Genomic DNA, 12847 nt, shown 5'->3' with positions numbered 1-12847 from the left:
ACTGCTCTGCCTTATTTTTCTTGTTCAAGCTCTCTGAGACCAGCTGAGTCTCCCAGAGATCCCAAGGAATTTCATGAGGAGGAATTTGGATGCTGTGAAATAAATGCCATTTCCCTCGGGGAAGTAGAGTAACCTGAATGGGGGCTCATATCAGAGCCTCTGCAGAGCTGCACTACTAGCAAGTGGTACCAAATAAGCCCACCCAACAAACAGGAAGGGAGAGAATTTTTTTGCCGAATGTCTACTTTTGATTAACTTCACATTGGGCTTTATATTCTGAATATAACCAGGAGGGACTTTGAGTGACTCCTCATATTTGCCATGGATGCAGATGAACTCCTTTCTATTTTACAGCCAATAAACTGGCTTGGGAATGGCAATGCTCATAAAGCTGTGGTTTAACAGTTGTATTCACAGATTGTCGAGGATGGTTGTGTGCTGCTGATAAGCTGCAGGGAAATGTTTCTGGACAGCCACATTCGAAGGATGGGCAGCTCTAGCAAGGGAAAAAAGCCTCCCAGTCCCTTCAGCTTGATCCACTTCTGATCAGAGCAGGAGGGACTATTTTCTGCGTAGGATATGGGATGTACACACACACAGGTCCAGGCATACCATGGTATTTTTCTTGGCTGACAGGGCAGAAATTGAAACAACTTCTTCAGTTGTACTTTGCCCACGGTGATGATTTTTATATAGCCATTAATGAAAAATAAAAGTGATTAAAATTCAGGCATATGAAAAGACATGAATTGAAGACATACTAAAGACCTGAACTATGGCAAGCAGTGGGGCGTTACATCTCCAAGACAGAAAAGCAATCATGTAAGTGGCTTAGAACTCATAAGGAGGTTTTAATTGAAATGTTTTGAGGGGATTAGTTTTTTTATTTTTATTTTTTTATTTTTTTTTTTCCAGCAAGAAAATCTAGTCAGCCAAAGCTCATGTGTTTTTTTAAAGACTGAAGCACTGCCAAGGAGACTTTTGCTAGAAACACTTCTCAGCTCCAAGAGGAGGTTTCTAATAGCCTGGAAATGGAGGAGCTGCATGGGAAACGCACGCCAAGCTTTCTGCTGTGTGTGAGACAGAGCCTAAAGATGTGAACCTGATTCTTCAAAATTGCACGTGAATGCCCCAGATCACAACACAGCAGAGTTTATTTCCTGCTCCCTCTGCCTGGCCAAATCAATCTTGTGATATTGCTTAAATATTACGTAGGTAGTAAAGTTTGACCTGCTTTAGACTAGCTAACATCTTGGCGTTCACCCCACTGTGGGTGGGAAGGTTCAAGGGTTCCCAAAGGACAGAGAAGAAACTGGGTTCTTCTTCCCATTTTAATTGAACATTTTTAGTAGGTCTTCTATTAATCTCTTGGTGACCTTTAATTTAAAAGCATATTTCCAAGGAGTGCTCTAGGATCCACCCTGCCTGTGGCACCTTGTAAACCAGCATGGAGTGGCAGGCTGCTAGGGACAGAGCATCCTGCTTCTGAAATAGATTTCTGAGAAATCCTGAGTGAGCTGCGATTATTTATAAAGAGCTATCTGTATTTTTTGTACTGTATCATTTATTGGTGGAAAGCATTTTCCCATAAACCTTGCCTGGTTTATATTCCTGGGCCATGACTACAGTGTTAGCATTATATATTCTGAGACGTGCTTTAATCCGGCCGAATCTACAAATAGAGCAGCAGATGCTGAGGGCATCTACAGAACCTCTCCCCAAATTGTTCTCCAACTCTTCCATCTGGGTTTTGAAGTCGTATTGAACTTTGTGTACCTCTTAGCTCTCTTGCTTCCCTGCTACTTTCTGGAAATAGAAGGGTTGCGCCGTGTTTATTCCAGCTATATTCAGAAAGCACTCTCAATCTCCCAGGCAGAGCCCTTTGAAAACGCTTGGGAAGAGAAGCCAAGTGGAAGTGCTGGGGATTTCATTATGAAATGTTCCTTTTTGTGTAGGAGGCAGTGGAAGAGGGGGAGGGGGAAGACCTGTCATTTTGATTGTGTGGGAAGAGGGGGGGCTGTTAAAAACAGGGCCAGTTCCACTCGGAACGGTTCTGTTCTTAAAGAAAACACTCCAGATTTGCAAAAGTGCACATATTGCTTAGAAAGCATATAAAGGTTTAGTATGGAAATTATCTGGAAAATCTGTCTTAACAATTTGATTCTTTTTCTTTAAAAAAAATATATTACTTAGACACTGGAAGAAAAGTGAAAATTATTGGCCTCAGATTATCATTCTGCAAAAAAATCATGAAAAACACTTGTCATTTTATGTAACTGTGTCTGTGGGAAAGTATTCAGATCTGAAAATATCATGTTCAGTTTTCAGCACTTCAGATTATTGAATTAGTCAGAATGCATGTGCATATTGTACCATCAGGAAAAAATATTTCCCACTGTGCCCATGTCCATGCCAGGTGTACCAAAACAAGACAAAACATTAAAAAAAAAAAAGAAAAAAAAAAAGGAAAAAAAATAAGCAACAGTAAAAAAGGAAGACCTTAAGGTCACAGTTGCATCATATGATTTTTATCTGTAAAATTAAAATTGGAAATCTATGTTACAGAAATGGATAACTGGGTTCTCCTACCTATGTTGTGTTGATCCCATCAATGAAAGCAGCAGGGCTTTAGAGCCTGGTTGGTGCATTGCACATTGCCTTAAGGAAGCCTCTGGAAAGCTCCGCAGAAAGCATTTTGCAAAGCAGTCATCATGCAAGCCTGCCCTGGGTATTGAGATGAGCCACAGCTGCAGAGGGCCGGTGTGGACCACAGCCAAGCAAAGTAGCCTCCAACCCACCCAGCCTGGACTTGGTTGGAAATAAAGCCCCATGTGGAATATGTGAGCCATGAGAGGAGACCTTTGCTCCACACCCTAGTAGCAGGACTCACCCAAATTTCCATTCTTCACTTAATGTTGATGCCTGTCAAAATAGCTGTGGTGGATCACAGTCGTGCCTCCCAGAACCCAGCTGGAGTTTTTGACAAATCCAGACCCATCTGTCAGCACTAACTTTGCCCAGACAGCAGCTATGCCTGGTGCTTTCCACAGTCTGACCCCGACCACGGGGGCAAGCGAGGCTGGGATGTGCAGGAGGCTGCTGGGCTTGGTCTCCTTTTCCTCCCCTCTCAAGGGTCTCTCTGCACATTTCTGCAGCCTGGGAGAGAACAAGCTGGAAAAGCAGGGAACTGGCAAGTCCTTGTTGCTGTGGGTTGCATTTTGTGTGGGGTTCCTTAGGACTTCTCCGCAGGGAGAGGCGATGCAGGCTGGGGGAGTCTGGTTTCCTGCTTTCTGAGCACAGTGGGGAAGGGTTATCTCAACTTGTGGTTTTACACCGAAAAGTGACTAAGAAAAGGAAAAAGTACCCATGTGTTTGTTGTCTCCAAACAGCTTCATGCCAAATTAGCCTGGCTCAGTAATTTTTGAGGCTTGGGGAGTTATTTTCTTCTAAATGGCACCCTACATGAGAAATCTGCCTGTCTCCGAAAGCTAAGCTAGATCCTCCCTAGCTCAAGCAGTAGGAATTCAATCAGCTGTGATGAATGTGATGCTTGTGACTATTTGTGAGATATGAAACAGACTGGCTGCTTCTTGCAGACAACTCATTTTCTGAAAAAAAAAGAAACAGGAGGGATTTGGGGCAAAGGGATGGGAGTGGGGAAGTGTATTGCAGAGCGAAGGAAAGCTGGAGCAATACAAAGGGAGTTTGTGCTGAAGGCCCAATCCACACCCCTCTGAAATAAAGAAATAACAGCTTCACTGGGCTCACATTTGGTCTCCAAACACCAAACACAGCCATGGACTAAACCAAAATCCAAATCTGTAGAGGCTAAATTTTCTCTCCAAGTCTGAGCTTTTGGTCCATCTGCTCTGAATACCAATTTCCATTTCTCTTTGATGAAAAAGAAAATGGACCCAATGCTGGATTTTGGGCTCCCTCTCAACCCCCCCTGTCCCTCGCTGCTTTCCAGCACCCCTGCAACCTACCAACTCTGTAGTAATCCTTGTCCAGGTCTTTGCAAAAGCCTTTCCCGCTTGCCACCTCCAGGGAATACTCGATCAGCAGCAAAATGCTCATAACCTAGGAGAACAAAGGCAAAAGACACAATTCAGTGGGCCACAGGCCAACTTCCCATCAGCAGATTTGTTTCCAGGGAGCACACAATGGCCCCAGTCCTAAGTGTGGGGTGGCTCTCCAAGTGAGACAGCCATGAAGGGTTTAAAATCCTTTACAAGCAAATACTGAGGGAAAAGTTATCAGTTTATTAATGGTTTGGGTTTAACTGCCTTTTTCTGCCAGCTTCTGAAAGAAGATGGAGGAATTATAAAGTTATCAAGATTTGTTTCAGTATGTTTTATCACGGAAGTCCTGGCTTTACATGTTGAAATTGCATTTTGCTTTGGAATTGAACTAAATGTAACAAGAGCATTTCAAATTGCAAAAAGAAACACAAAAAGAATAAAGATCTCTCTGTAAGTTTGCATATACTACTTCGTTGACAAAAAATATCATTTTCCTTCTTTTATTTATTTGAGAAAACCTTGGAAATGTACTTTTTTACATTGAACCAAAATGATCTTCTCTTCTCCACCAAGTTTCACAGAAGCTGTGGTCTCAGTCCTAACCCTGTACTTCTGCAGTGAAAGACAATTTCTAACCCCCAGGTTAGAGAGAGCTCCTGGCTCACACGTAAGGCGCTGGGCAGTCAGGCTGAAGCTCTCTAAGGCTGGAAACCTCATCATGGAGCACCTCAAACAGCAGGTCCAGGGAATTTCCATGCACGTAAACCCAGAAAACAAAGAGCCACAATGCCAGACAGCCTCACCACAGCCCCTCCTGGGGACAATCCCACCCTGCCAGCCTGTACGCTACAGACAGCACATCCCAGGGCATCACACCTGCTGTGGATGCAAGAACCAGAAGTCCAAGGCCACAAGAAAGCATCAGTCGGTGCCCACATAGTGTTGTCAGAGCAAACACCTCCTCCTGGGGACAACTGCCCTGATGCTATTTCTTGCTCTTTCATGACCTTTCTGATACTTTCAGCACTGTGTATTTTGAAGGCACATTTCTGCACCACCCTGTCTCCCATATTGTTCATCACTTTCCTCCTCATTCTCCATTCTCTGCTGTCCCTCACGCTTGCCATGTCCTTCATTTCTTCTGCATTATTTAGGCAGGAGCAAGCAGGACCACAGCTCGGTCTGCCAGCCCTACACACACAGCTGCACTTTCCATAAGCAGCAGAGGGTGTGCCGGGTTATTTTCAAATTGCCTTCACAGCATGGGGAGGAAGGCTGCTGCTACATTCCCTGGGGAAGCAGGGAACATGGGCAAGCAGGGAACATCCTGCGGCTCCACCTCTCACTGTCTGGACAAGCTCTCTGACCTCTCTGCTGCTTGCAAAGACCTGCCACGTCTTCTCTGCCTGAGCTGTACCTCCATCCAGGAGGACCTCTTGTCACAGCAACAGCCTGAGAGCAGAGAGCAGGAGTCAGACCAGCAGAAACGCAGGGACCATCGTGCCCTGTGTGATTTCCCGCAGAGGCATGAGAACTGAGTCTGCAGGAGAGGAAATCCTGTGCTGTGCAAAAATGTGGGAACCTGTGCAAACGTGGCTCCGTCTGCACCCCACCAACACCAGGCCCAGCTTTGGGAGCACCCATTCTGCACGCTATGTGGGCAGGAGGCAATAAAAGGACTGTCAGCAAAAAAAAAAAAAGGTCACCGTGCAGAGGTGAGTGAGAGAAGCCATTTTACGTGGACTGCACAGCCTCCGTCTGGGAGTTATCTGAAGCCCGCAGTGATGCAGGAAGCCAGTATATCTGCCACCCAGATCAACACAAGCTCACATACCGTGTATCTGAAACAACTTTTCTGCAATAGCTGTAGCAGCCTTTCGTTTCAACACTTGCTTAAAGAAGTGATGCAGGCAGGGAGGAACCGGAACAGCTGCGGTTGTGCTATGTTTGCAAACGCCGCGTGTGGGAAACAGCACAAAGCAAGCAACTGCAGGGAGATGAGACAAGCCTAGCTGTTATGCAAGCAGAAGAGAGAACACATTTTGTCTTTTGAAGAGCGGTGGCTGGAGGTGCAATGCAATATCTAGGCAGAGTTCTGGCTGGAGTAATGCTGTCAGATGCCTCCTGTGCTACGCTTGACATTGCAAGCAAGCAAGCAAACAAATAAACAAAACAAACAAACAAAAAAAAAAACATGGCAGGAAAGGCTTTGCATTGGCCCAGAGATGGGGAAGGAAGGCTGGGAGGGCAACAGTGATGATGGCCTGTAGCAGAGACAGGAACTGAATGCATTAGCTGGAGAAGACTAGGAACTATCCTCCAAACCAAATTCATCAGCTTTCTTTGCCACAGGCTGTAAGCACAGTTTCCAAAAGAACTGGAGCACGTCCACAGGGTTCCTGGGAGCCTCTCACCTCTTGAAGGAGCATCCACCAAGCCCCGTTTGCTGCAGTGGGGACTGCAGCCCGGTGTCCTGCCCAAGGCATTAGCCGTCCCTCTGAATTTAAATACTGTCTAGAGTCAAAGTTGGATGTGTCACATTTCTCATTTTTTTCGGGATTGTCCAATATCCCAAAGTTTTTATTTTATTTTATTTTGTTTTCACTGTCCAGCAAACAAGCACCACAATTTGTTCGTGAGGCCGACAGATCTCCTTACAGGGGCACAAGAAAATTAACATGAACTCATTTTAATGTAATAGTGTTTAAACTCCCATGGAAGCACTGAGCCTTGCCCAGGATGAAATTGCAGCGATCTCAAGTTTCTTTACACTTGATGGTCTCTCCTGAGATGTAAAACACCTCTTAACTAACTACACGTGTAGATCCCACACTTACTTTGCCTGCCCTAACTTTTCTGAGGATTCATGCACACACTCCCCAAGAGACTTCGCTTTCCTTATTGCTGCTGTTGGTCAAACTCTTCAACTGTCAGCATGGGAAATACAGGAAGAAATTGCTTTTTCGGGTTTCTGTTAAATGGAGGCCTACGTATCAGATAGAAAACCCAAGCACAAGCAGAAAGATGGATGAGAAGATTTTTTTAAGTGAAAGTCAGTTTAAACTTTCCATTTAAAAGGGCTTTTGCATAGAGAGAATGAGCCACTGAACATGATAAGGTAAGAGACGAGGGTCCCTGGGCCATTCCATCACAAGTGCAGAGCCTGGAGCAGGAGATGTCTCCATCACCCAGCCTTGGGTCTGACACCCCGCTGCCTGGCATGAGTCAGTCGGATCCATTCCTGCAGAGAACATACTCCCTGGGGTTATGTGAATGCTCTCACTCGAGATACACCCTCCATCTCCAGAAGAAACCAAATGGTTCCCATTTCAGACAGACACACGAGCTCTGAGCAACATCCAGTTCCCTTTTATTGCTATGTCATGATAGCAGAGAGAGTGGTTTAAAATAGGAAATCTCACCTCCCGGCAATCAATTCACAGCCTGCTCAGTGCCATGCCTCGCCCAGCCCCTCCACCAGCTTCCACTTCTTATTTTCTCTCCTATGGCCACATCCTCTGGAGGACACCTCTCTTCCTTCTCAAACGAGAGCTGCAAACTGCTTGGCAAAAATCCAACCCCTGCTGCAGGGCTGTTAGATCTGTAACAGGGGGGAGCGATGCAGGACTGCGGTAGAGCCAGTCGTTAACCCAAGGCAGCTAATTTAAGCAAGCAAGGGGGTGTCTTGCAAGGCAAAAACTTAATTGCATGATGCATGCAGCCCCTGTTCCCTGGGGAATAATTCTGCAGCTGCAGTGGGGTTAAGCTGCTGTCAGAAGCTGCATCATGTGTCTTCTTTTTTTCCTCAAATCTGTGCCACTCAACTAATCTCCAAATTATTTATATTTATGCACATGACCTTGGTGTGATGGCTGCTCCTTTTTTCACACCCAGCCTTTTCAGAGAAAAGAGCTTGAAGCTGTAATGAGCAGGGGTCGGTGGGAATAGTGACGTGCTGCTCTGGCAGTGCACTGGGTGCTGTGAAGGCTCCTGGCAGCGGTGCGTGCAAGCTGGTGACACGTGGCACTTTGAAGGCAAATCATACCACATATAAATGCTGTACTTTCAGTGCTTCACCTTTTCTTACTTTAATATAAAAGCGGTTATTGTGGCAGGGTAGTTGAGGAGTGTTTTCAGCTCCCATTTGGTTTCCTTTCAGAGTATTTCATCTTTTTCCTTCCTGCTGCCTCTTTTTCCCCCTCTTGTTTGCATGTTGGAAATGCTCCGGGAGGGCGAGGGAGCAGCACAGGGGCTGTGGAACATCCTGGGTCAGCCACAGCCTGGTGAAAGCACAGCGAATTGCAGCTCTGAGCCATCATGAGCCACATCCACAGGTGAGGACTGGACCTGGGGAAGGTCCCAGAGGTGGGACTTTGCTCCCTGAGATACCAAAGAGAAGAGTGCTGTGACAGAGGCCAGACCAACCTACTGAGATGCTACTTTTCAAGACTTTTGTCTCTAATCAAGAACTAGTTGCAAACGAATTGCATCTTTTCTGCCCATACTGTACGCACAGAAGCAACTGCCAGGCTTTGCTCTTGAAGCTGATGTCAAATAACCTGAAACCTCTGCAGGAGCCAAAGAGCAGAAGGACAAATTCCTCCACATTGTTCCTTTGACAGTCACCTCACAACACCTCGTGAAGCTTTGCTAACCACACAACTGCCCCCTCCTCATCCCCCTCCCTCTCCTTCCCCCCTTGTTTGAACACACCCATGATTTATTTCAACTGCCTATGAAGAGATCAGCAGTAAGACAAATCTAATTTATAGGAGGACAAGACACCGCCACAAAGCCTGAGAGCTCGTGTTTGATGGCATTGCTATCACACAGCATCACTATGATTCATCACTGGGACTCCCAGCAATAATTTACACGGATACAAACCAACAGTATTGATGTAGCAAATCATCCATGTCACTGCTGAGTTATAAATTCCCTTTCTCTTCCCCTTCCTCTGCCCACCTGCAGCAACATCATCCAAAAGGTAGAGACGAGGCAGGAAATGAAAAAGGTTGCTATTCCTCTGTGTTAGCTCATAAAGCAGGAAGACAACACAATCTACTCCAAAAATCAAACTGGTTTTCTTGGGGATCTGTCTAAAAGAAACCGACTGAGATGACACAGGAGGTACAGACACACGGGGAGCAGGAGGGACTCGGGGAGTTAGAGGCTCTGGGATTGCAGTGACAGTCGCTGTCAGGAGCCAGCAGCAGTGGGATTGAGGGTTCAGAGTGTCCCTGCACATTCCCCATATGCTTTCTTGGGTCAGCCCACATCTTCAAGAGCATCTCTGGCTCTTTAATCTACGCCTCAGCTTGTTATTTCAAACAGCAGCTATCCTACCCAGGATACCAGCAGCTATGGGTGGGCAGAGGGAGAAGGACCCAGCTGTGGCCCTGCAGGATCTGCTCCAAAAGCGTGGTGAGATCCCACGGTGTGTTTATGTGTCTGGTGCAGGGGGGAAACGAATTATGTCCCAGCAGAGCAGAAGGAGGGCACGTGCTGATGGGTTTGGCTGAAAAATGAGAGAGTTTAGGCCTCATTACAACATGGGTTATCCTAAGTCCATGCCTGTCAGCGTGCTTAAGACACAGGGTGAGTCTATTTTACAACCATGTTTAGAGTCACATTCAGCTGCTCAGTGCAGGCTTGTCCCACGTAAGAGGGTCAATGGGTAGCTCCAGCACTAAATCCCGATTGCCCACACTGCTTAATACTTAGCTTGTTCCCTGGTTCTGGCTTGAGCCACTGCAACTAGTTTCCTTCAGGACTAACCTGCTCCAAAAGGGACTGACCCCAAGCCAGACAGCATCTCTTGGTTTCAGGGCCCAGGATCATCCTTCACACTCTTTTAGCAAGCAGTGCAGAGAATCTAGGTGTCTTCTCACATAAACCTACCCTTTTATTTATATAGGACAAGCTATAAACTACAACTAAGTGTACCGTACAGTTTCTGGTTTGAATCATGTCTCCACTGCTAACAGCTAGATGAGGGATAACACTCACACCAACATAAAAGACCTTGTAGGAAAAAGCCTCTGCTCATGGAGAGCCCTGTTATGCTAAGGGTTGTCAAACTTGGAAAAGAAATGATTGAAAAGGAAATATGAGCACAGCAGATCTGGAGATTTTTAAACTCAACAGCTAGAAACTATGAGAGATTTTCATGTAATCCCAAGCAGTCTCTCATGTACTTACTACAGAGGATGCATAGGGCAGGGATCACTTGTCCTCCTGCCAAGACCTTCTTCTCCAGGCAGCAGTGGCTGGCTGCTGTTGGAGACTGGCTGGGAGGCTGCTGGACTTCAGGCTGGCTCAGGATGTCTGTCTTACGACTTCTGCCTTTGCCATCTTGCAAAGAAAAGCAGTTTTTCCTGCCCTCACTGAGTGGCCTTTGTACCTCTTCTGCAAAGTCCTTCCTGAAAGCCCTGCAAAGCCTCACACCAAGGCTCTGCCTTTTGCTGTTTAAAACTCATCCTATGCCTTCAGCAGATGTACAGCGCTTTATTTAAATAACACAGCTTTCAAATAATGTCACTGGAGCTGAAGGTTTCTCTGTTAGCCACCAGCACCATGAGCTGGTGTGTCGTTCTCTGCCATCTCACACTGGTGAAAATCAGGAGTCCCTTCTGTTGTTAGGAGCATCACAGTGAAACAATTATGAGAAAAATGTGCCTCATTACAACACGTTTGCGGATTTTGCAGAGAGACAAAGGACATTTCTTTATGATTCCCCCTCCCAGCTGGGAAAAACTAGCTCCCTTTCTCTCTGTGCCCATTTCTCCACTGACACCAGGCAGCTCACATCGCAAGGCATGCTTGTATCTCTCTAGAGAAATCGTGTCGTAGCTCCCTGTCATGCATTTCCTGCCTTTGCTCAGATCTTTCATTTTGCCAGTTCCTCTTCAAATCTTGTGTAGGCTTCCTATGAGCTCCCATTTCTAAACAGTTCGTGACCGTCCCTCTGTGAAGGCTACACGTTTAATTGGTTGTCAGAAATTGTTAGTGCTCCGCTGCAAACCCTCAGCTTTCATATGGCTCAGTTTTTGTGTCTTGGGGTCATGAGACTGCACAAGAAATTCAGCAATTTCCTTTTCTTTAAAGCAGAGAGATTATAAGTTTTGAGCTTGTGGTGAGAAGATGAGAAGCCTGCCTGGGGGGTAATCTAGATGCTGAAAAAGCAGAAGGCAAAAGAGGCAATAAAATTGCATGACTCTTTACACCAATCTCATAATATTTTGAGGTCCCCAAACGATTAAAATTTGGCATTAGAAATGCCATTACAGCACCTGGCTTTCGAGAAATGCCAGGGGAAAGATGTTGGCAGCTGGGCTGCACAAAGATGCCGTGCAGACCCAAATGTCTCTGCTCTCCTGCTCCTGGGTGGCACAGGGCCAGCTCCTGCCCCACATCACGGAGCTGCCAAGACTCTGCTCACCCAAGCACAGCCCCTGCCTTGCTCTGAGCACAGCCACCCCCTCACTTGCAGCCTCCAGCAACCCCTGGTGCTGCTGCTCCTGGCATGTTGATATCCCCTTATCCTTCACTGAAAGCTTTCCCTTTCCCTTACCTCACCAAAAGCAACTAAGCTGATCTTCAGATTCTGTTGCCCTTCATTTTATGAATCAAATCCTCTATTGATGTACACGGAGTTGGTGTTATGGAAGTCAATATTGTTACAGCAACACATGCGGGACCTCAGCCTCGGCTTTGTGTGAGTGAGGAGGGGACTATGGCACAGTGAGGGGATGCCTGGTTTGCTCTGGCTGCCCCAGGAAAGGTGGCTAGCTGTGTTGCAGGACCATGGCACATCCTTTTGTGCATGGCACAGCTGCCACAGCTGCCAAGCTGCGAGTCCCCGTTAGCTGTTATCACCCTGCAGGCTCCCAGCCTGTGACTGTGCGCACTGAGTGCAGCAGAAGGGATTATTTAAAGTGCCTCTGCTGCAAAAGAAACCACATCCTCACCATGACTCAAAGCCACCTGAAAGCACTTCTCTGCCACCGGGCTGGGGCCAGAAGCATCCCCCCCAGGCTCCGCTGCCTCTTCTCACTGCCATCTGCAACCACCCCGAGCAGCTCGCCAGCTGCTGGCAGCCGAGCACAGCCGCATGTCAAAACGGAAACCAAAAGGGTGTGTATTGGCTCCAAGTGGCCGTACAGAGGGGAACGAGGTCACTTTGCCCACCCAGACATTGCTTGCCCCAACGTTCACATTGCCCTGCGCCGCCCAGTTCCTAACCGATAGGTCCAGGTGGCTGTGCCGAGCCCTGCAGGAGCTTAATGCTCCTGCATTAATGCTCCTGCGTCAATTAATGCTCCTGCATTAAGCTGTAAGGGAAATAGCAGGAAGCAGAGGTAGTTTCCGCGATCTCCAATGGGTATAGCTGGGGAAAAACAGTTAAAAACTCCTCCCAAGACAATAAGTTTCTTCGTTTCCCCCACCTCTCTCCCCCAAACCGTTCCCCCAAACTTGTTCATCCCTTTAAAATCATTTGTCTTTCACTTTTGGAAGCACAGAAATATGAACGGTCAGGAAGCCTGGTGATCTGCAACAATTACACCTTCTGCAAGGACTGCACCTCTGCCTCTCCCTTCTCGTCTCCCCTTCCCTGTCCCCCCTTCTGCAACTTACCATGTGGAAGATCCCTAGAGCGACTGTGGCCGTCTTGATGTTGAAGAAGCAACATTTTGGGGGCTCGGTGGTCGTTTCGGTGGTCATGTTCGGATTCCTCTGCACAGCTGGGAGTTAGAGGAGTTGAATTTGCAGCAGCTGCCCCACTGCAAAGCGAAGCAAGCAGTGCAGTTCAACTTCCTTCCTGG

General features: G+C 46.9%; 1 protein-coding gene across 1 annotated transcript in view; it reads right to left on the bottom strand.

The window, feature by feature from the left end:
- The window catches only part of LAPTM5 (lysosomal protein transmembrane 5), a 24121-nt gene extending 11274 nt beyond the window's left edge, over window positions 1–12847 (bottom strand). Inside the window, exons 1-2 of the mRNA XM_068657748.1 lie at window positions 12660–12847; window positions 3987–4080 (exon numbers count right to left, since the gene is read on the bottom strand). Of these exons, the coding sequence (XP_068513849.1) occupies window positions 3987–4080; window positions 12660–12746 (181 nt within the window). The 5' untranslated portion in view covers window positions 12747–12847. The remainder of the gene's footprint in view (window positions 1–3986; window positions 4081–12659) is intronic.

The sequence above is a fragment of the Anas acuta genome, chromosome 21 (assembly GCF_963932015.1).
Source record: "Anas acuta chromosome 21, bAnaAcu1.1, whole genome shotgun sequence".
Classification (NCBI taxonomy): Eukaryota; Metazoa; Chordata; class Aves; order Anseriformes; family Anatidae; genus Anas; species Anas acuta.
The sequence above is the reverse complement of the archived record's forward strand: the minus strand, read 5'-3'. Positions and strand labels throughout refer to the sequence as shown.